At 39.3% G+C, this 20,536-nt stretch overlaps 1 protein-coding gene across 1 annotated transcript; it reads right to left on the bottom strand.

The window, feature by feature from the left end:
• Positions 1–5,028: 5,028 nt before the first annotated feature.
• On the bottom strand, positions 5,029–18,858 carry CTNNB1 (catenin beta 1). Its single transcript, XM_072412277.1, has 16 exons — positions 18,600–18,858; positions 11,862–11,912; positions 11,323–11,550; positions 10,983–11,236; positions 10,577–10,815; positions 10,044–10,245; positions 9,386–9,530; positions 9,135–9,238; positions 8,719–9,057; positions 8,419–8,577; positions 7,681–7,800; positions 7,448–7,598; positions 6,889–7,027; positions 6,752–6,807; positions 6,383–6,607; positions 5,029–5,900 (listed from the first exon to the last, which is right to left on the bottom strand). The coding sequence occupies exons 2-15, from the start codon at positions 11,872–11,874 to the stop codon at positions 6,399–6,401; spliced, it is 2,358 nt and encodes a 785-aa protein (XP_072268378.1). The 5' UTR covers positions 11,875–11,912; positions 18,600–18,858; the 3' UTR covers positions 5,029–5,900; positions 6,383–6,398.
• Positions 18,859–20,536: the final 1,678 nt, after the last annotated feature.

Genomic DNA, 20,536 nt, shown 5'->3' with positions numbered 1-20,536 from the left:
CTACTTCAACCATTGAATCCCTGCAACTAGATATAAGCCTCCAATTTGTTTATGGATCTGTAGGCCAGGAGGTCCACACTCCCCCTAATAACTCAGGTTGTGGCACACCTCTGGGGTAAAAACTACTTTGCTTGATTCTGACACTGCTAACTAAGGTACTTTATCTTTCATGTTCATGCCAGGAATGGCTGAAAAAGACTGAACCATACATTTCTGCCTAAGACAGTATACACTGACAGAATGTTGTATTACAAATGTCTGGGGTGGAATTAGGCAAGGGAATAGCTCAGGAGTCTACCATTAGGCCCAAGACCTGCATGCAGAGGGTCTGATGGCTTCTGAATTGAAGAACACAGGCTTGAAACCTGAGTGGTCATCCAGATATTAGACACTGGGAATACTTGGGCTTAATAACACAATAAAAACATGAGCCAGAACCTTGGTGAACAACCAATCTGGTAAAGCCACGTTAAATAGAACAGCCACACTCTGGTAGTGCAGAGGTCCCACAGCAAAATGCAAACAGCAACAATATTATAGAAAGATGGGTACATGCAAACAAGAACCTTTCATGCTCACCAAAATCAAGAAGTCCACCTGGTGAGGGGAGGCAATGACAGATCTGATATTTATAATCTTTGGAGATCAAATCTAAATGCTTAGAACCTTAAGGAATCAGGATGGGTTGATTGCTACCCTGTGGGTTTGGAAACAGGTTTAACCTTGAAACATTTTCACAGCAGGGACTAGGGCTGTGACCCCTAGGTTTAAAAACCCAGAATGTTGCTGTGGAAATACAATGTTTGTGGTATATGGAAGTGGGAAACAAAACTACAGATTGTATTACTTGGACACCAGCTCTGGCCTAGCAGCCAAGATTGTGAGATGCAGGGCAGCCAAAAAGATAAAGGCATAACTTCATTTACAGTAGAGTTTGACAGTGAATTTGAGATTTGGAGTGATAGACCTAGATGTGGAAATGCCCTATAGGGGACTGTGATGTAGACGATGAGGGCAAATTTAAATGTCACAACAGCATTTTGCTTCTTGGATTCTTCTGGATGATACTGCACATTCTTTGCTCCAGTTGCATCCTCAATGATAGCACTGGTTGACACCAAGTAAGCTTTAGAAATGTGGAAGAAAAAAAAATAAATTGAAAAGATATGCAAATACATTTCTGAAAATATTAATGACCGATACTAAAAATCAGGTAAAATGCAGTTAAAATATATTTACTTTCAGAAGTCTTAAGTAATCCAAACTCTTTGGTGGTTTAGCTTTTTAGGGTGCAATGAACATCTCAGTATAAAGAATTGTGTGTACCTTATAGAAAGCTCCTCTGCACTTTGATGATTCTTAATCTCCCAATCTGGTAACATTTTACTGCAATGTATATGCAAATAAAGTTTATGTTATGTGTGCAGGAAACTAAAATGATTTGGCCCCTCAGTAGTAGTTTAAAAGTAGTCTTTCACTACTATATACTTGTGAATGATACAACAGCCTGAAGCCAGGGTATGTCCACATTTAGTACTGTGTCATCTAAAATTATATGCAGAGAGGAAAATAGTTTAAATAAAGCTGTGAAGATAATTCTGAAGGCAAGTTTGCCAACTTCAAATTTTGTTTAAGCACAATCAATGCGCTAAAATGCCCTATATTTTGTTTTACAATTATCTTCTCTCTGAAAAAAAACACATAATTGAGCAAAAAAAGAAAAACTTGAATGTGAAAGATTCTCTCTAAACAGCTTTTAAAGTCCCCCAGAAATACATTAGGGATTAAGAAGAAATGAAGAAAGGATTAAGCTGGATGAGAACCATTATGGTGTAGTAATGTGCTATGCCAATATTCAACATCCTCCGATGCATTTAGGCTACAGAACACCATACCTATTGGCCCAATTTATTTATATTATGGAATAGATTTCTTAAAAATCTTTGCTCAGTTAACAAATTTTTTTAATTCTGGACCAGATCAATTCTAGGTTGGTCCTGGTTCTTCCATGGTAGTTTATCTTCTCCAGACTTGGAGCGCTTTAATAAATTAGGCCCATTGTGTTGTGATTTGCTGTATTGGTAACAATTGAGCAGGAACTTTTGTCTGTGTGCTAACAAACAGCCTAAAAAAAGGCAGGTATTCCTGAAAGCCCAAATATGCCCAACATCGAATAAAAGCTGTGTAGTGGTGTACCTTTACACAGTCAGGAACTTTCATGCTTTTTACTGTTACCAGTTTCCACCATATTGCTGGGAATGTAGTTTAGCTATTATATGTTCTTTGCACTTAGTGTCACATCATCTGTCCACCACTTAATAAATGGATTGCTGTTAGATTGTCTTCAAGTTTTGATATAGTTGAGCTTTAGTGCAACACACAGGGGCAGTACAGTTGGGTCATTGGTTAGCACTTTCGCCTTTGCAGCGCTAGGTCCCAGGTTCAAATCTCAGCCAGGACACTGTCATCAGAGGAGTTTGTATTTTCACCCCGTGCTTGTGTGTTTCCAACGCTTTGGTTTCATCCCACATCTCAAAAACATGCAGTAAGGGTAATTTGCCCTCAAAAAATTGGCCTTAGCCTGAGTTGACATATGACCGAGGTAGGGACATTATATTGTGGGAGCCTTTGAGGGAAGTCAGTGATAGGTGTATGTATGTTGTAAAGGGCTGTGTAATATGTTAAAGTACTAGTAAATAACACACAGATGGGCGGGGAATGGGCCATTATGTTTACCTGCTGCCAGTCTTTTCCTAATCCAAGATTTTTTTTTTTTTTTTTGGGGGGGGGGGGGGGGGATGTCAAGACACGCATTCCTCTGCTGCTGTGTCCACTAAAGGCATAGAGGTCAAAGGTGGGACACTGACAGCTGGCATAGCCAAAGGTGTTGAAGAAATAGGATTTTGCACCAAGCTTCAGATTTTGTTTAACCTGGTCATAAAAAGAAAATACATTATTCACATGGACAAACCCCTACACCTTAAGATAAAAAGCTATTTGCCAGACAATATATGGCATAGGTAAGCAGCTTCTGCTGTTTTGATGAAGCAACTGATGGCATTACTTACTGCATCTCTCATCACATGACCAAAGCTCAAACTACGATAGCCGTTGAATCTTTATTTAAAATCTTTTTGTTGCTCATTGTCAATTATAAAGATTTTATTAAAAAAAAAAATAAACAAACTGCCACAAAAGACAATTTTTAAATTACATCTCTGATTTATAATGTGCCATCAGGATTTTTCTTCAATGGATGAATTTTTGGGGATAATTTAAAATGAACATTGGTTAGATTATTCATGACAAGACAATTGGCTCCCCCTCCCTCATGCAGGGGTTTTAGAGAAAAATCCTGTACAAGATAAAGCTGAGACTCACCACAATAATCATCATTTTCTTTAGCCATCACTTTAAGTGGTATATGCAAAACACAAGCTTGGGAGGGGAGCCCCAAGTTAAATGTTTTTATATAAACCCTCATACCACGTTTGAGCTCGGTGACTGCCTCTAAATATTCCTGCCCACAGGAACAGAGGTCTGCTCCCCCAAGTTACAAAAACAATCTGTTATAATGAAATGAGAGGTCACAACTCTACTGGACTTCAAGAAAAAACCCAGAAGGATGGAGCTGGAGCACACAAACAAATACAGCCACCAAATTCACAGGCTCTAAGCTTTTAGGAAACAACTTCCCCTATAATTTTGCATTTCCCAAATTGTTGTTTGCAATAAGGAGGCTATCCCCACCCCCTTAGGTTGGAACAATACCTCGGCTTATAAAAGCCCACAACTAAACATGTCAAGAGGGTATGAAATTTGAGAAGACATGTGAGCCAACAGTCCACGTTGATACCTGGTTTACATAAATGTTGAAAAACAAAATTTTAGCTTGATCTTCCTTTACAGTGCTGCCCTGTTGAAGTTGTTTTCTATTGAAAGACTGGATGTATTGTTTTTGCACTGATTGATGGATCAAATGTAGCTGATTACATGTAGTCTGCACAAGGTGAAAGCTGTACTTTGTAGCATGAAGCCTTTAAACAAAATTTAACAGATTGCCTAAATCTTCTGCATACAAGTCTAGAAAAGTAACTCATGATTGACAAACTTAGTCCAAGATATAGTACGTGCGGCATAATCATATTACTAGAAACCCATCAAGAGATCATAGTGTTGAACGTTTACATAAATCTAATTCTTATTGTAAAATGTTTAAGCCAGACAGACATCACATTGTTATGGTCTAGTAACAACCACATTGTGACTGCAAACTGAACAGCTCACCATCATAAAAGGATACATTTTGTTTTTACAAAATACATGTCCACTTCTGCTATACATTAGAAATTTGTTTATGACTTTAGGCTCTGTACCAAAAAATTCAGAACAGAATAAAGCAGAGGTTGCTACTGCTGATTGAAGAATGCTGGTCGCACCAGAGGTTGCTTAGCACCTAATATTTCCGCTATACTCGGTTCATTTGACCTTTGCCGCATGAATGTTGTGGCAATGATGAATAGAGCAGATCAGATTCCAGACTTTTTTTTTTTTAGAGCTCTCCCATTTCTCCCCATGTTGGACCAGAACACGGATGTGTTTAACCCCCCCTTTCCAAAAAGGTAATGCAACCAAGAACTCTGGCATTAGAGCTGTTACATGAGGAACCTTTTAAAATCTGTACATTTGTAGGTATTGATCAATTTGCCTAAATACTTTAAAAATTCTGTTCCTGCTATCAACTCTAGTGCTGGCAGAGCACCCACAGCCCAGCAAGCATCTCAGCTGTTACCGGGATGAGTGGACATGTTTATAGTGCCAAGTGACTATTGTTTTGTGCTGTTTGACATGTATTTTGCCAATTGCTTATTAACCCAAAAACACTGCTGACACGTGAGGGTAAAGTGTGCTTTTAACCAAGCCTTCAATATTCAGCTTGCAGAATGCATCCTATGTGGTACACGAGAGTGGTGACAGAATATTCATACAACAGTGAAAGGAAATGATACTTGATCAAAACCGCACATCTGAATTTAAAAATAACTTTACTTTGTTCATTCCATTTACAAACATTTAGGTTCGTTCCTTAAGACCACAGAAACCCATTCCACATGGACTTGCTTAAAATAACTTGACACAGCAGAATGCATTAAAAGTCCACTTTAATTCTTCTGAGCCATTTCAAGATTTTTCATTAAGCATCTGTGGCCTCAGAGTACATAACTTTGGGATAAAAGGCAACTGGTAAACTGTCCATTACAGGTTCCAAATAAGTTCTTACTGGCCCCTACCCAGACATATCCCAGATAAAAGCTTTGATCAAAAATTGATCCACCTGCTTATTAAGCATATTAAAAGAAAACTTTTTGGACCATTTCTATTTGTCTATGTTTTTATACAAAAAGGCTACACAATGTTCCACTTTATTCAGGATACAATTAGAGTGATTATGAATTAGTGTTCTACACTTACTTGATCCTTAAAAATTAGAAACTGCTTTAGCAATAAGCACTAACTGAACACTACAGAGACTTAAATGTTACCGCAGAAATGAAAATAAAACTAAATACTAAGAAAAGCAAGCTAGGTCAGTACCATTACAGAGATAAAAAAAATAAAAATAAAAAAGTTATTTAAACAAGCAAGGCTAGTGTTTTGATAAGTTCCAGCTTGCAAACTATTCTTGTGCATTCTTGATGTACGAGTCACTTCCCAAAATCCAATGGTATTGTTCCTCCGACCAAAAAAAGGACCAGAACATAAAGTTAGCCTCCATTGTTCCCATAGGAAACTCAGCTTGGTTAGTGTGTCAGGCACTTTCTGGAAATAACCAGCCCACCCCATGAGCCATCTCAGCAACTCTACAGGCCAATCACAATGCAAATTCATTCTGACGATAACTGCAAGAGAAACAAAAAACTATTAAACTTCTATTAACGTCATAAAACCCTTACAGAAATTAGTGAACTCGCATGCACTTTTAGCAAGAATTCATCTGTATAAACACTAAGTTCAGGAAAGGCTTGAAAGACTGACTTACACTGTACCAAGCAGTATGGAAACCTGTACCATGCTTACACCTGCACAAAAACCCCCACCACCCAATTTTCAAACTATGTTATGGAGCAAATTCCACCATATGCTTTGTATATCCTCGATCAACATACATTTGCTACAAATACAATGGCTTCCACAGGCTGAATACTGAACTAAGCTATACCACAGACAATGTACTTGGTCATTGTCACAACATAGCATTATACTTTACTAGGAAGCCATTAAATTCTTTTTTTTAAGGCATGCATGTTTTATATGGGAAAATGCCAGTTATAAAGCTATATAAAAGCCTTGATATATTCACATGACCTGCTGTAATACTTACCGAAAATATATATATTTTACAAGTCTGTGTCAAACCAGGCCAACTGATTGCTGTCACCTGGTGGCAGTCCATCCATAAGATCCTGAGCATGGCCTAAGTCTGGCAGTCCATCAACTGGGTAATCTGCTCCAGGATGATGACCACCCATGTCATGATCCATCATTGGGTCCATTCCCATTGCATCTTGCCCATATCCACCAGCATGGAAAGATCTGTAACTGGGATCTTTAAAAAAAAAAAAAAGAAAAAAAAAAAAGATCAGACCACTAGAAAGGTGCAAGTATTTAATTTCAGAACTGCAGCTTCTAAAATCACAATTTCAAATAACTTTTCACACAAAAAATGTTAGTTCCTTTAAGCAAAACTCACCATCTTGTCTGTATCCAAGAGGCTCTCCCTGGGCACAAATATCTACACCAAGATCTCTTGAAGAGAGATCTGAACTAAAAAAAAAAAAAAAAAAGTTAAATTTTGCAGTGAATATGCCAATATCAGATTAACAAGACACTGAATAGGCACCAACCTCATTCCAAGGCATGGGCTCGGTCCTGAACAGGGAGCTGGTGAGTTCAACGGACAACCGCTTCTTATAATCCTGAGGTTTGTCTTCAGACATACGGAACAGCACAGCTGCTGCATATGTTGCTGGAAGAACATGGTTACCATTAGATACATTTCCAGGCTTTAAAGTTTACAGTATTCTTTAGAGGTGGTAAATTGGCAACATGACAACCAAACCTATTTGAAAACCTGTTTATTTTTAAAGTATTCTAACAGCATGTTTTTGGATGTTGGAGTGCCTAAAGAAAACCCATGCAAATAAGGCAAGAATATAAAAAAAATTCCATGCAGATAGGGTCCTGGCAGGGACCCTTGTGCCACACAGGCAAGAGTGCTAGCCACTGACTGTGCCACTAGGTATAACAGATGTCCTCCAAAATAAAACATGTAGACAATTAGAACCAAATCATTTTGGGTTCTGTATTGCAAAAATGTGCCAAGCCTGTTTTAAATGTGTACATCAACCACAAAGGATAACACAATGAAAATAAGTGCACTTCTTACCAACTCCCTCATTTCGTGAATGAAGCAGCTCTGTAAGTGGTGCTGTAGCTCCTTCAGCTTCAATAGCTTCTGCAGCCTCCTTGTCTTGGGCCAGCTCACATAGTACACCAGCTGCAACCCTCTGAATATTTTCAATAGGAGAATACAACAGCTAGGAGGGGGAAGAGAAAAAACCTTCAGTCTTTCAAAATTACATAAACACATTAAAGACAACCACCAAAGCCCTCACTTACCTGTACAAACAATGGAATGGTATTTAGACCTCTGATCACAATTCTGTTGTGTACATCACGTGCAAGAATGTGTAGGGCTCCGGTGCAGCCTTCAACAATTTCTTCCATACGCACACCTTCCTGTACAGGAAAAAATAAGACAACCACTACATTAAACCAAAGCAAACAGGTAAGTGTTCTGAAGAGACTAAGGGGGAGAATACAAGTGTGTGAACTTTAATTACACTGAAGTTATCACTTTTACTCCTCTGCTGGGCAGTCTTGTGGTACTGATGGAATACAGTTTACAATTATGCACTTTTGAAAATGGCAAAACACTACCCAGACAATCTAATGGAATATATGAGCAATCTGATCCAAAACATCACAAATGAAATGCACTCAGTGCCACAACCCCAGTTGAAAATAGTCTTGGATCTAATATTAGACAACAAGTCTCAAGATTTTTGGCCTAAAAGCATTGTTAAAAAAGTCTACTGTACAGCAAACCATACTATTAAGCTTGCACAACTATATTTGACTGATTTGGGTGCCAGATTACATCATTTTAGTGTCAATCTGAGTTATCACATTCTTTATGCTCCACAGAGACTACCCAGACACTGCAACCTGCATTATTTTACTACTCACTGTACAAACAAAGGTAACTGCCTTGTAGCAGTAAACCATCAGTCAATAAATCTAGCTCCAGGGGGGCATTATGAAAAGTACAAAATGGAGTAAGCACCAAATACATACCACAAATTGCTGCTGTGTTCCACCCATTGATGTGCGGCGCTGTGTGTCTTGATGAGCGCGAACTAACAATTGGACCAGTCTTGGAATTGCACCTTGTTCACGAAGTGGTGCATGATTAGCTGGGCAAAGAGCTAGATTGCGAATCAATCCCACAGTGGCCTGGGAGGAAAAACAGATGCATTATCTCTTTAGCCTCTAGAAGCCTTTATAGGACAGCTACAAAAAAAAAAAAAAAAAAAAAAAAAAAAAAACCACACACGGGCAATCAGGCCCTGGCTTTCAGACAAGGCTAAGACTTACCTTAATTAATGGCCAGTGAGAAGGCGGATGCAATAGCTTTACAACAACTGGCAGTCCATAGTGGAGGCGAACAGCATTTTGTGCCATCTCTGCTTCCTGGTGCCTACTGGTAAGATGGCGAAGAGCACAGATAGCAGGTTCAGTAATGTCTTCTCTATCGCCAGCACGAAGAACTGTGCGGACTAGCGCTTCAATACCACCAACTTGGCAGACCATCATTTTGTTTTTGTAATTGTTACATGTGAGATTGGACAGTATACCGGCTGCACATGTTACAACATTGATGTCATCGGACCCAAGAAGTTGAACAAGTGTTCCTAAAAGGCCTTCCATTCCCTCCTGTAAAAGTAAAGGATTGGTTAACTAAATAAAAATAAAAGAATCAAAAGCCACAAACTCCCAAAAACAAGACAAACCTGCTTGGTTGCAGCATCTGAAAGATTTCTTAGAGTCCAAAGGCAGTTCTGAACTAAACGCTGGCTTGGGTCTGTAAGGTGCAAGCCCAAAGCTTGCATACCACCTATAAAAAAAAAAAAAAAAAATTAAAGTCAAATGACCCAAGACAAACACCTAAAATGTACAAGAACATAAAAATTCAAGTTTATTTGACATTCCAGCATACTCCATCACTCAAAGTTCAATCTTTTGGAAATTTATGCTAACTCACCAGCTTCAACAATAGCAGGCTTGTTACTTGAGCATACAGAAAGAACCTTGAGAACACGACTTGTGGTCCACAGAAGTTTCTCATAACTGTAGGTGCGCATTATTGTCACCAAGGCTTGAGGTCCACCACTTGCAAGGATAATCAACTACAATAAAAAAAGTTAAATGTCAGGTAACAGTTTTGGACCATCATCAAGCAACATACTAGCCAATCGGCTCCCAAAAGCCAACATTGACTCAACACATCAAATATTTAAGCAAAAGATACACACTAGTGTTATAGTCCTAATATACAATGTGCATTCATATTTTGCAGCCAAAGTGACAGGGCTAAGATTTTTTTTCTTTGTACCCTTAACTGCATAACATCTGCCCAGATCTCATCACTTGCTGGACAGCTTAGTTTTGCATACAATTACTGAAAAACTAGGTAGCCATTTAAAACATTAAAGGGTCATTACAAGTAATAGGCACAGACCTATCTTTACTACAACTTCAAAAACAAAGTTCACAAACGTGCACAGAGCAGTTAATTATAGTTTATGTATTCTTAAACAAGTGCAGCATGCAAGGTAAAGTTTGTGCTTAGAGGACTTTTATTCACCCAACCTAGTGAAGTCTACTCTCCAATAGGTAAGTGATATCCTAGAGTGACTTACCTTGCTTTCTTGATTTCCATAAGCCAATATCTGAAGACAGTCTGTTGTAATGGCTAGAAATTTGACATTTGTTTTGTTTAGCAAGGCAACCATTTTCTGCAGACCACCAGCCAAACGAACAGCCATTTTTGCACCTTCTTGATGCAACAGCAGATTGTGCAGTGTTGTGATAGCATAGAAAAGCACAGAGTCCACTGGTGACCTGTAAGTTAAGCACAGCATTAGAAAATGTTCCCATCATGATTAGCCAGGCTCCCCATTATCACCAAAGGGATTGCACAACCAAATAGCTTTCTGAAAATAAACCATATCGTGAGCATTCAATTACTACTGGTAGCAAAATTATTTGTGTTTAGACACTAAAGCCCATATTTATAGCCCCCTCCTTCCCCCATCATTGAAAAACTCCTCCACCATTCACTACACCCAAACTTCAAGACTGCAGAAGATCTGTTACCACTTTTATTAAAAACCTATGTTCAACCATTCTCCTAACCTTAACTGATTAAAGTCAATACAACCTGGATACATACCCAAGCATTTTAACTAAAGCAGGAATGCCTCCAGATTTAAAGATGGCCAACAAGCCCTCACGATGGTGAGAAAGATTGTGAAGAGTTCCAGCAGTACACCGTGCAGTTTCAACATCATTTGTGTTCTGCATTGTACGAACAATTGCAGATACCATCTGTGGAGAGCGCATGATGGCATGGCGGGAAGCTTCTTTCTTAGAAAGCTGATGGACCATAACTGCCGCCTTGTTAACAACAACCTGAAAAAGGAAAAATACTATGTTTCAGTTTGTTAGAAAGCCCATTTCTGAAAACCCAAAAATTCCAATCAAATACATAGCAGCATAAAGCATTATTATGGACCACAGATTTAGCAATCTAATATTTAATGTAATAAAGTGCAATGATTTAAAGTCTGCAAACATACCTGGTCCTCATCATTAAGTAGCTTGGTTAGCTCAGGGATAGCACGGGTTGCAAGCTCAGCATCATCTTGGTAGTTTATCAAGTTCACCACAGCATGTTTAAGCATCTGTGAAGGCTCAGCCAAGCGCTGCACATTTGTTGGATGAGCAGAATCAAACTGTGTAGATGGAATTTGCATGCCTTCATCTAAGGTTTCAGGAAACATTGCAGCACGTACTCTCTGAGCTCTTGTCATTGCAAATTGCCCATCAATATCTATTGCAAAGGAAAAAAGAACACGCCTATTAAACCATGTTTCAGCAGCATTGCTAACATGCATGTTCTCTAGAATGTCATCTTACCAGTCACTTGATCCTGAGTAAAAGGCTGAGAAAACCCCTGCTCCCATTCATATAGTACTTGGGATGTATCCACATCTTCATCATCTGGATTTCCCTTGCCGCTCAGTGATGGTGCAGTAGTTGTGGCTCCAGAATGAATACCAGAATCCAGATAGGACTGCTGCTGCCAGTGGCTGACCGCTGCTTTGCGATCTGGCTCCATTGCCATGTCTAACTCCATTAGATCCGCTAAAACAAAAAAGGAAATTAACTTACAAACGGCCATTACAGATCACCATCTCATTTAGTCTAAAAATGTGCACTCCAATTGAACATCCAGTAAGCAAATTATATAGATAAGACGGGAACGGTGACAATGTCTAATTTAATGCACCACTCACCAAATCTATTCTTAAAATCTAGAGCTCAACCATCCTAAATCCCCCTTACACACTCCCTAGCAACACCACAGGATTGCATCAAGCTAGGGAATGACCTCAGCATCAAAATGCATGAAATCCATTAAGAATCACATATTACATAACAGACAAGAATTTTACCTTGTGTAGCCATGATTCAGTGTTCAGAAAATACTGTTGTGCTTCAAGAGCCTGAAATACAAAAAAAAAAAAAAAAAAAAGGATGAATAAAACCTAACAAAATGGTTAATTTACATCTAAACTTCAAACAGATGTCCTAGTTCTATTACAGGAAGGCACTGCGAAACAGAATCAATGAGAAATGATCATATCATGGCATTCATAGAAACTCCCTTTAACTAGTCTAGAACCAGGGGTAATGTCATGTTAAGCAAGTTACTTTGCTTTCATTCTAATATTGTCAGAGCCGCACACAACACCCTTGGCAGGTTGCAGGTGCAGCTGGTTTTAAATATACAAAGAACACGTTGCATGAATTTTGCCAAGCTCCAAGCATATTATGCACAATACCCTTTAGCAATACTTGTCTAAAGCTGCGTACACATGGCAAATTTTTCTCGCCCGATAATCGGTATCGGCCAATTATCGGGCGAAAATCTGCCGTGTGTACAGTCGGTCGTCGTCCATCGTCCGACGACCGTCCTGGCGGATCCATGGACGATGACCGATCCTAATGAAAGGGAAGGGGAGAGCGCGCAGCAGGGTGCCGCTCCGTCGCTCTCCCCCTCCCCTCTCCATAGAGCATGAACGGTGCTGTATGTACAGCATCGTTCATGCATCGTGCAGTCTTTTCTCGTTGGAAAGGATCGTGAAAGATCCTTTCCAACGAGAAAAATTGCAGGTGTGTACGCAGCTTAAGTTTCTGCTGACCAGGTCAGTAAAACTCAAGCCCTATTAAAAGTAAACACCTGAATCAGAACTGAAGTTTAGAAACAATATACTATAGGTGTTCTCAGCACCTTTTAGCCAGGTGCACCTCCCAGCCATTTTGGGTGGTTATTGGGTCACAATACTGGGGCCAACATCCACCTACAGCTTTTTTTTTCCCCCGACCCAGCTTGAAAACATTGTGTGAGAATACTTCATTGAAATAATGAAGCTCCTTAGGATTACAAAAGGAAAAGATTAGCTATCACACACACTTTACCAACCCAAATATACAGCAGGCCTCCTTGTAATGGCTGTAGGAGACAATCCTGATCGTGTCAATGGAGAATAAACTTGCCCAAGGACAACTAGCCAAAACAATCATATGCCGAATTCCAAGCGGCTATAGTTTGAGAGCCAGAAGTGACCAGAGATCGCTCATTCCTGGCCCATCACCAGCCAGCCCATGGCACAGAGGACAGGATGATATTGCAATAAGGACTGCCCTATTGATATTCAGGGGGACAATGTCATTTTATAATGTTAAATACTATACACCCATATGGACAGTTGTGACATGTTCTGTTCTCCCCATTTTTGGCAGATAGCTAAAAAGGCTTTCAGTGACCTGGCCACTATAACATGTCTTGATAACTTGCCTAGTTTTGCCCTCCACACATTTTTGGATTATTAGAATGGTGCCTAGCACACCCACCTCCACATTCTATTAATACTGGGTCAAAAGAAGTTTAGGTTTTTGGATACCCATCACCGGGAAAAGATCTCAAAAGTGAAATCACTAAGGACCTAGAGGTTGTAACATTTTCTGTGTATGCAAGCTCATTGTTTCCATAGAAAAAGTTTTCCTTAATTACAGAACAAAAAAGGTAATAAATACTCTGTAGGGGAAAAATTGTGTAGTGTTGAACATGAACCTAAAGCTTTCTGCACAATTAAGATTGGGATTGAATAAGACAAATACATTTAATGGCATCATCTGTAAATTTGGAAGACTTAATAGAACAGCTACAAATAAAAAATACTTATGCCACATACCCTACTAGATTGCTTAATACCAAGTGACCCAAACTGCTCTAAATCCAGAATGACAGCAGAGTAGAATCTGCCAATCCAAATAATGGAATTATAGTTAAGTACTATTGGTATAGTTTAGTAATGCATACTACCATATAGGAAGCTTTTCTTGAATGGTGCTGGATAACTTTTCCGGAAACCAAGCATCAGCCAACAATTTCAGGAAACCATTGGAAAACAAGTTGTGTATTATAAACCAAGATACAGCTGTGTTGGAGACTGCTCTCAGATACTTTCAGCTAACCTAAGGTTACACAATTTCCGTATCAGTAGTGGGAGAGCCATTTACAATCTCTAGGTGCAGTAATCCATTTGTGAATAGAAGGTAAACTGCTAATCATGCAGAACCGGCCATCTTTTCAGTTGCATGTGTGGAAAGTTCACATCCACACAATGAATGGCTGACTTCTCTATGGATATTGGAAAAAATCTCATTATCTAGGCCATGATCTAGCACACAAGTTTAATTTTTGATTCTAACTTTACAAAAAGATAAAAAAAATTGTTTGAGTAAGGCAGATATACAATTAAAACTAGGATTGCCTAATCTATTGCACAAAAGACCATTTGTAAAAAATAGATAACATTTATTTAAATGATAAAATGCTGATAAGCGTTGTTACTGTATATTACAATCACACAGAAAAAGGTCAATCCATAAAAGAACCAAACTTTTGGTTAGTTTTGACTACAAACCCCAATTGTTTGGGAACTGGAAAAAAAACCAGAAACCCCTTTAATTGGAAAAATAGAAGACACAAGGGTAGTCTGCGAAATGTAATGAAAGCTCAGAACCCCCATTAGCTATTCCACAACCTTAACAATGTTGATATAATACTATATTTAGTTATCTGCATGCAGCTGGTGCCAAACAAATCTCTACAGGAAAGAGTTTGCTATCTGTACTTCCATGTAAGCTCAGCTCATTTCTGAAATACCTGAAATGCCAGGCACCTTAAGGCTCCCAGTGCTGGGTTAGAACTACATTTCCAATGGCAGAACACTGGTGCCAATACCTGAAATTTTAGTCAAGCCAAAGACTTCATATGTGGTGGCCATATCTACACAATACGCCAGTCATTCTACTGATGTTCATATGGCTACAGATTAAACAAATTCTCTACATATGCAATGTTTTATCTATTAACCTCAATATTACTTTATTGGCAAGGGATGTGAAGAAAATCTACAAATGCTTAACATCTGCTCTTGTAATCCATCTTATTGTCCATACTGGAAACTTTATACACACATTAGATAATCGGTTTATCATTTTACTAATTGTAATTCTGCAGTTTTGAGACTGGTCATAATACTGAACGCTCATCCAATCCGACATGTCAGAAAATTAATCTGAAACCCCAATTGACTGAATTTTCTATACTGGCAAGGGTCTTTAAAATTGTGCATTTAGGAATCCTGTATTTCTAATTTGCACTGCTGCACACAAATGGCACAAAAGCTGCTTATACGTGGCTAGTACAGTTCCTAGCGCCACTTCCTATGGATGAGCTCCATACAAATACAAAAGCTGCATCTGCACCACAAACATTTTAGCTAGAAAATGTAAATTGTTTGACAGACCACAATGGTGAAGTTCAATGGCTGTATAAAGAAATAAAGCCAGGGAATACCAACAGCAATATTTCGTGTGTTCCCACTTGGTTGCTAGGAACAACATCCTTATAGCTTTATTAAAGAATTGGCAGAATTGTAACAATCAGAAGCCATTTACAGAATATAGCATTACAAAAACTGATTACAGGGTTTACAAAGCCATTCACACTTTTCCTGCCTATGAGGGGCTACATGGGCAATTAATATCCACAGCATAGCAAGGAGCTGCTAATGAGATAAGGTAAAGATAATAAATCTTTTAGTAGAAAGAAAAATTTATGGTCAGTGTAGTCCTTGACTATAGCTTACAATTTTTACAACATACACCAGGACAAATGCAGGTTTTTGCCACACAAAACCTATTGCCTGGCTATTCCAATAACCCAAAGGCATTATCTCTGAGGTCAAATAGCCAAAACAAGCAATCAGACTTTCCCAGCCAGACAGAACTACTGTTCCCTGGTGGGCAGCAATAGAAACCTCAAGAGCTATACTTAATAGGTAAAAAAAATGCAATGCAAAGGCCTAAGAAACCTCATGCATGCATGGATAGTTGTTAATACCACAAAATAGTGCTACAATGATCAAACAGCAACTACAAAGCCAATACACAACACATGAGTAAATAGACTAAAGACTTCATAGCATGATGGACTATCCCCCCAACAATACACAAACTCACTGGCATTTCTTTGCAGTACTAGAAACTGATCTGGCCAATACGAGACAATGGTCAGCCAAATATCTAGGGCCTTGCAGTCCCCTATACAATGGACTTCCTGTGTTTGTCCTATTAGACATGAACTGCTGGTAGGAAACAAGAAAACATTCAGGAAAATGACCTAAAAATAATCAGACACCAAATGATACAAACTGGCCATTTAAAGAACTATGAGAAGTTGAGCTCTTCTACTTTCTGGCAAAAAAAAATACGTTTGTTAAACAAAAAAGGGAACAAGCCACAAAAACCTGATTCAATATGCAAAAATGTGACCCTTCCCCTTCACCATCCAGCACACTGAACAGGCCACAAGGGCAGCACTGTGCTCTCCTACAATACTACATAGATCAGATACCACAGGAAAAGTAGACCGGATTGCTTCTTCCTAAATTCAACCGATCCTCCTGTGCTCAACGAAAACATTGTTCATTAATAAATGAAGTGTATTTTATCTGCACAAGTCAGCTGTGTGCTGTATGAATCCATCTTCAGCTCCAAGCAAGAAACTTGTACTTCCATGTTCTGACAAATAAACTAGCAGGGACTCAGCCTACATGAAGTAACACAAGGTCACATTTCCCTAAATGATGCTTGGAGAAACATTCAGGAACTAGCAGTCATCTTCCAAGCCATATGAGATATTACCCAGAATTACAGCCAGTCGGGCTGTTTGTATTCAGGGCTTCTTTAGACAAGCCAGACCGCTGAAAAAAGATCAGGAACCACAATCCTAATAATCAGGTACTTCAGATTTTGCTGCCTATGTCAATATGCCAGGGGAGAGTCTATTATGCTTTTGATTTACAGGTCCAATAGGTGCATTTTAACCACAATCAAAAATAAATATTTACTTATGTATAAAAGCAGAACACTCCTGCTAGAACTACATGTGGGGAAAAGAACAAAACAAATCAACTAAAAGCACTTGGATACCATTTTAGATTTGACCAAGAAATCCATTGCATTTTTTTGTCTAGCAGCCCAAGTAAGTGTTGTGCAAGGCACACAATGAGGTTTTGGTCTCCCTGCATTCTCAGCAGTCAGGAATGGAATTTCACATTTGCTCACATAAGCAGATTTCTACACTGCAAGCAAATCAACTACAGCTGAATATTCGCCAGCTATGTACCCCACCATATCCCAAGCAGGTAATTTACAATAGCACTGCTCATAGGAAGAAATACAGCAACCATCCACATGTATGATAGAAGAAATCCCCCAATAGGAATGGTGCAATGCATTTTACTAATACATGCAGAGGGCTTCCAAACTTGCTGCATTCTGTCCATTGGTAGAAGAAAGGTGTTGGGTTAGAAGTGAATCATCTAGCAGGGCCCCCAGATGAGCATTTCAGTGTTAGAGAGAACTACATGCAAACCCCATACATGTGATACATTACTGCCAATGGGGAGGAAAAACTTGAGCAAGGCTTCTGGGAAAGAGAAAAGGGATCTGCACACAAATGAATCCCTAAAACCTAAAGAGGAAGGAATGGTGGAGGTTTCACAGAACTTTATTTATATACTGTTACCAAGAAGATACCACAACCCATCTACTAACCTAAACCCACAAATCTGAGCACACAAAGTTTGCATAAGGCAGCGCACAGGGATAGCAGCCCATACTTCACATCTGGAAAGGCACCCAGCATGCCCATATAGTACACAATCACATAATCATATTATAATCACATTATAGCCCCCAGATCTATAGAGACAGCTTGAGGACAACTGTTGCAGCAAGGACAGAAGCACACAAGTTTGGTATGTCCATTACCCCAATTCAGGATTTAATAGTGCAGAGATTACAGACAAAGGCTGGGTATACAACATGAGTTTGGGAAGAAAGTCTATATAAGGGAGGGGGAGGGATATCCGGACTTGTCTTTGTGTATGGGCGGAGGTGCAGACATTTTACAAATCTCCTATAGGAGAACAAACTGCAAACTCTTTCTATTGTCTGATGGCTTGTAGTGCTCAGAGAATATTCACATGCCTAGCAGGATCCAACACGAATACACTCCCTGCAAAGAAAACCCAAACTAAGAAAGATCCTAAAACAAAATGTCTGCAGGATAAAAGTGCAGCCAGGGATATTTCCAAGTTACATAAAATCACAATGCCTGAAGTTCCTGATAGAGGAAGCGGCCTCCAGCACAGGGAAGTGGCTGGCTGGGCTGTGTGATCGCATGGGGAGGGCTGGACAGGCAGTCGGTGCTCACATCGTATGAGATGATCGTTCACTAGAAATACGATTGGTTGGTCTGGACCTTAAAATGTGGAAAACTGAGCAATATAAATGCAGCAACACCCAGACAAATCGATCGCTATCCCTGGAGAGTTCAGAGGTAAACACACAGCGGAGGGAGCCCTCCTCACCCCAAGCACTGGCTGCTAGCTAGGCGGCTCTCCATCCCTCTGCACTGCAGGACACCATTAGGAACACACAGGAGATCCACACCCAGCCACAGCACATTATATAACAGGCCGCCCTGCACGAGCACACAGCTGCATTACTAGGAGCCCCCCTGCACGCCGCTCTACACACACGATACGTACCGTATGGTCGCCGTGTCCGGGCTCTGCTAGGGGAAAACAATGTCGTCCGGTGTTGGCCTCCTCCTCCACCACCAACCCCCGTTATCCTTAATTCCTGTCCCACCTATACGGGTGACGTTTCGTGTTGTGCTGTACCGAAGAGGCACGTAAGTCTCACTGATAACGCCGGCTTAATCTCCGAGTTTTATCCCTGAGGCTGCCCGACCAGGAACACACCTCCGACTTCACTCCTCTCCACAACGCGACACAGAGGCTTAAAATGGCGCCGCACACTCTAGTTTTATACCAGGTCGCTTCGCCGGCTCCACGTATCCTTCCGCTCTACTTCGACACGCAGCGGGAGGAAGAGACCACAGCTGAGGAGGGCGGAGTGATACGAAAAATAGTTCCGCCTACCTTGGTTTCCTACAGTCAAATGCTGGTAAGGTATACCGAAGGGTTGCTTGGCACACACGGTCAGGGAAGAAACAAATCTATATATTTTAATGTGAGGTAAATTATGGGAAGCTGGCAGGAGAAGGAGTCACAGTTGTGCATGCATAGTTCAGTCAGCATAGGCGCCTCTGCAGGAAGTAAACAGTGTTCCATAGTGTGTGCACCGTATATGTGAATGTGTATCTTTGTATGTATGCTGTGTGTGTGTATCTTTGTATGTATGCTGTGTGTGCGCACTGTGTATGTATGTATATGTGTATATATATATATATGTGTGTATATATATATATATATATTTATTTAAATAATGTATGGTGTGTGTGCACTGTGTATGTATGTATATGTATATGTCTAGAGCTGCCCCAACTCTCTGGAATGGTCTTCCTCGTTCTATTCGGCTTGCTCCTACTTTCTGCTCATTTAAAAGAGCGCTCAAAACCCATTTTATCAAACTTGCCTACCCGTCTTCTTCTGTCTTTTGAAACCATCACTACTTCCCACCACTGCATATCTCCCATCCTATTGTGTGTGAAATTCCCTCACCTACTAGATTGTAAGCTCTTCGGGGCAGGGTCCTCTCCTCCTGTGTCACTGTCTGTATTAGTCTGTCATTTGCAATCCCTATTTAATGTACAGCGCTGCGTAATATGTTGGTGCTATATAAATCCTGTTTATTATTATTAATAATATTAATAATAATGTATGAATAGTGTGCGTATATATATGTGTAAGTATTGTGTGTGTGTGTACTGTGTGTGTGTATGTATGTATGTATGGTGTATGTGCACTGTGTGTGTGTATATAAAGATAGATAGATAGATGTGTGTGTATATAGATAGATGTGTGTGTATGGTGTGTATGCACTGTGTGAATATATATATATATATATATATATATGTATGTATGTATGGTGTGTGTATATGTGTGTATATATATATATATATATATATATATATATACACACATACACACCATACATACATATATATATATATATATATATATATATACACATATACACACCATACATACATACACAGTACACACACACCATACATACATACATATATATATATATATATATATATATATACACACACACACGGTGATATAGGTGTGATTTGGTGTGTGCATACTGATATATATATAGTGAGATTCGGTGTTTGTGCACTGGGATACATTAATTGTGTACTCTGTGATAGATATATATATATATATATATACATACATACATATATATAGTGTGATTTGGTGTGTGTGCACTGTGATATATACATATATATATATATATATATATATATATATATATATTACATACATATATATAGTGTGATTTGGTGTGTGCTCTGTGATATATGTGATGTAATGGAGGTAACTGTCTTCGTTGTGTATAAAAAAGACTACAATATTGAACACTGCTTCTGTATAATAAACCTTAATGCTATTATACATTGGCGTTCCTGATAGGAGAGCCGGAGCAGCACTGTGCAGGATGCTGACAT

This window comes from Pyxicephalus adspersus, chromosome 5, assembly GCF_032062135.1.
Source record: "Pyxicephalus adspersus chromosome 5, UCB_Pads_2.0, whole genome shotgun sequence".
NCBI lineage: Eukaryota > Metazoa > Chordata > Amphibia > Anura > Pyxicephalidae > Pyxicephalus > Pyxicephalus adspersus.
The sequence above is the reverse complement of the archived record's forward strand: the minus strand, read 5'-3'. Positions and strand labels throughout refer to the sequence as shown.

Coding starts and splice junctions, on each gene's coding strand:
- CTNNB1 (XM_072412277.1), bottom strand. Junction 7,801..8,418: donor GAACACAGCAGCAATTTGTG/GTATGTATTTGG, acceptor TTTCCTGTACAG/GAAGGTGTGCGTATGGAAGA. Junction 7,028..7,447: donor TTCACGAAATGAGGGAGTTG/GTAAGAAGTGCA, acceptor ATGTTCTTCCAG/CAACATATGCAGCAGCTGTG.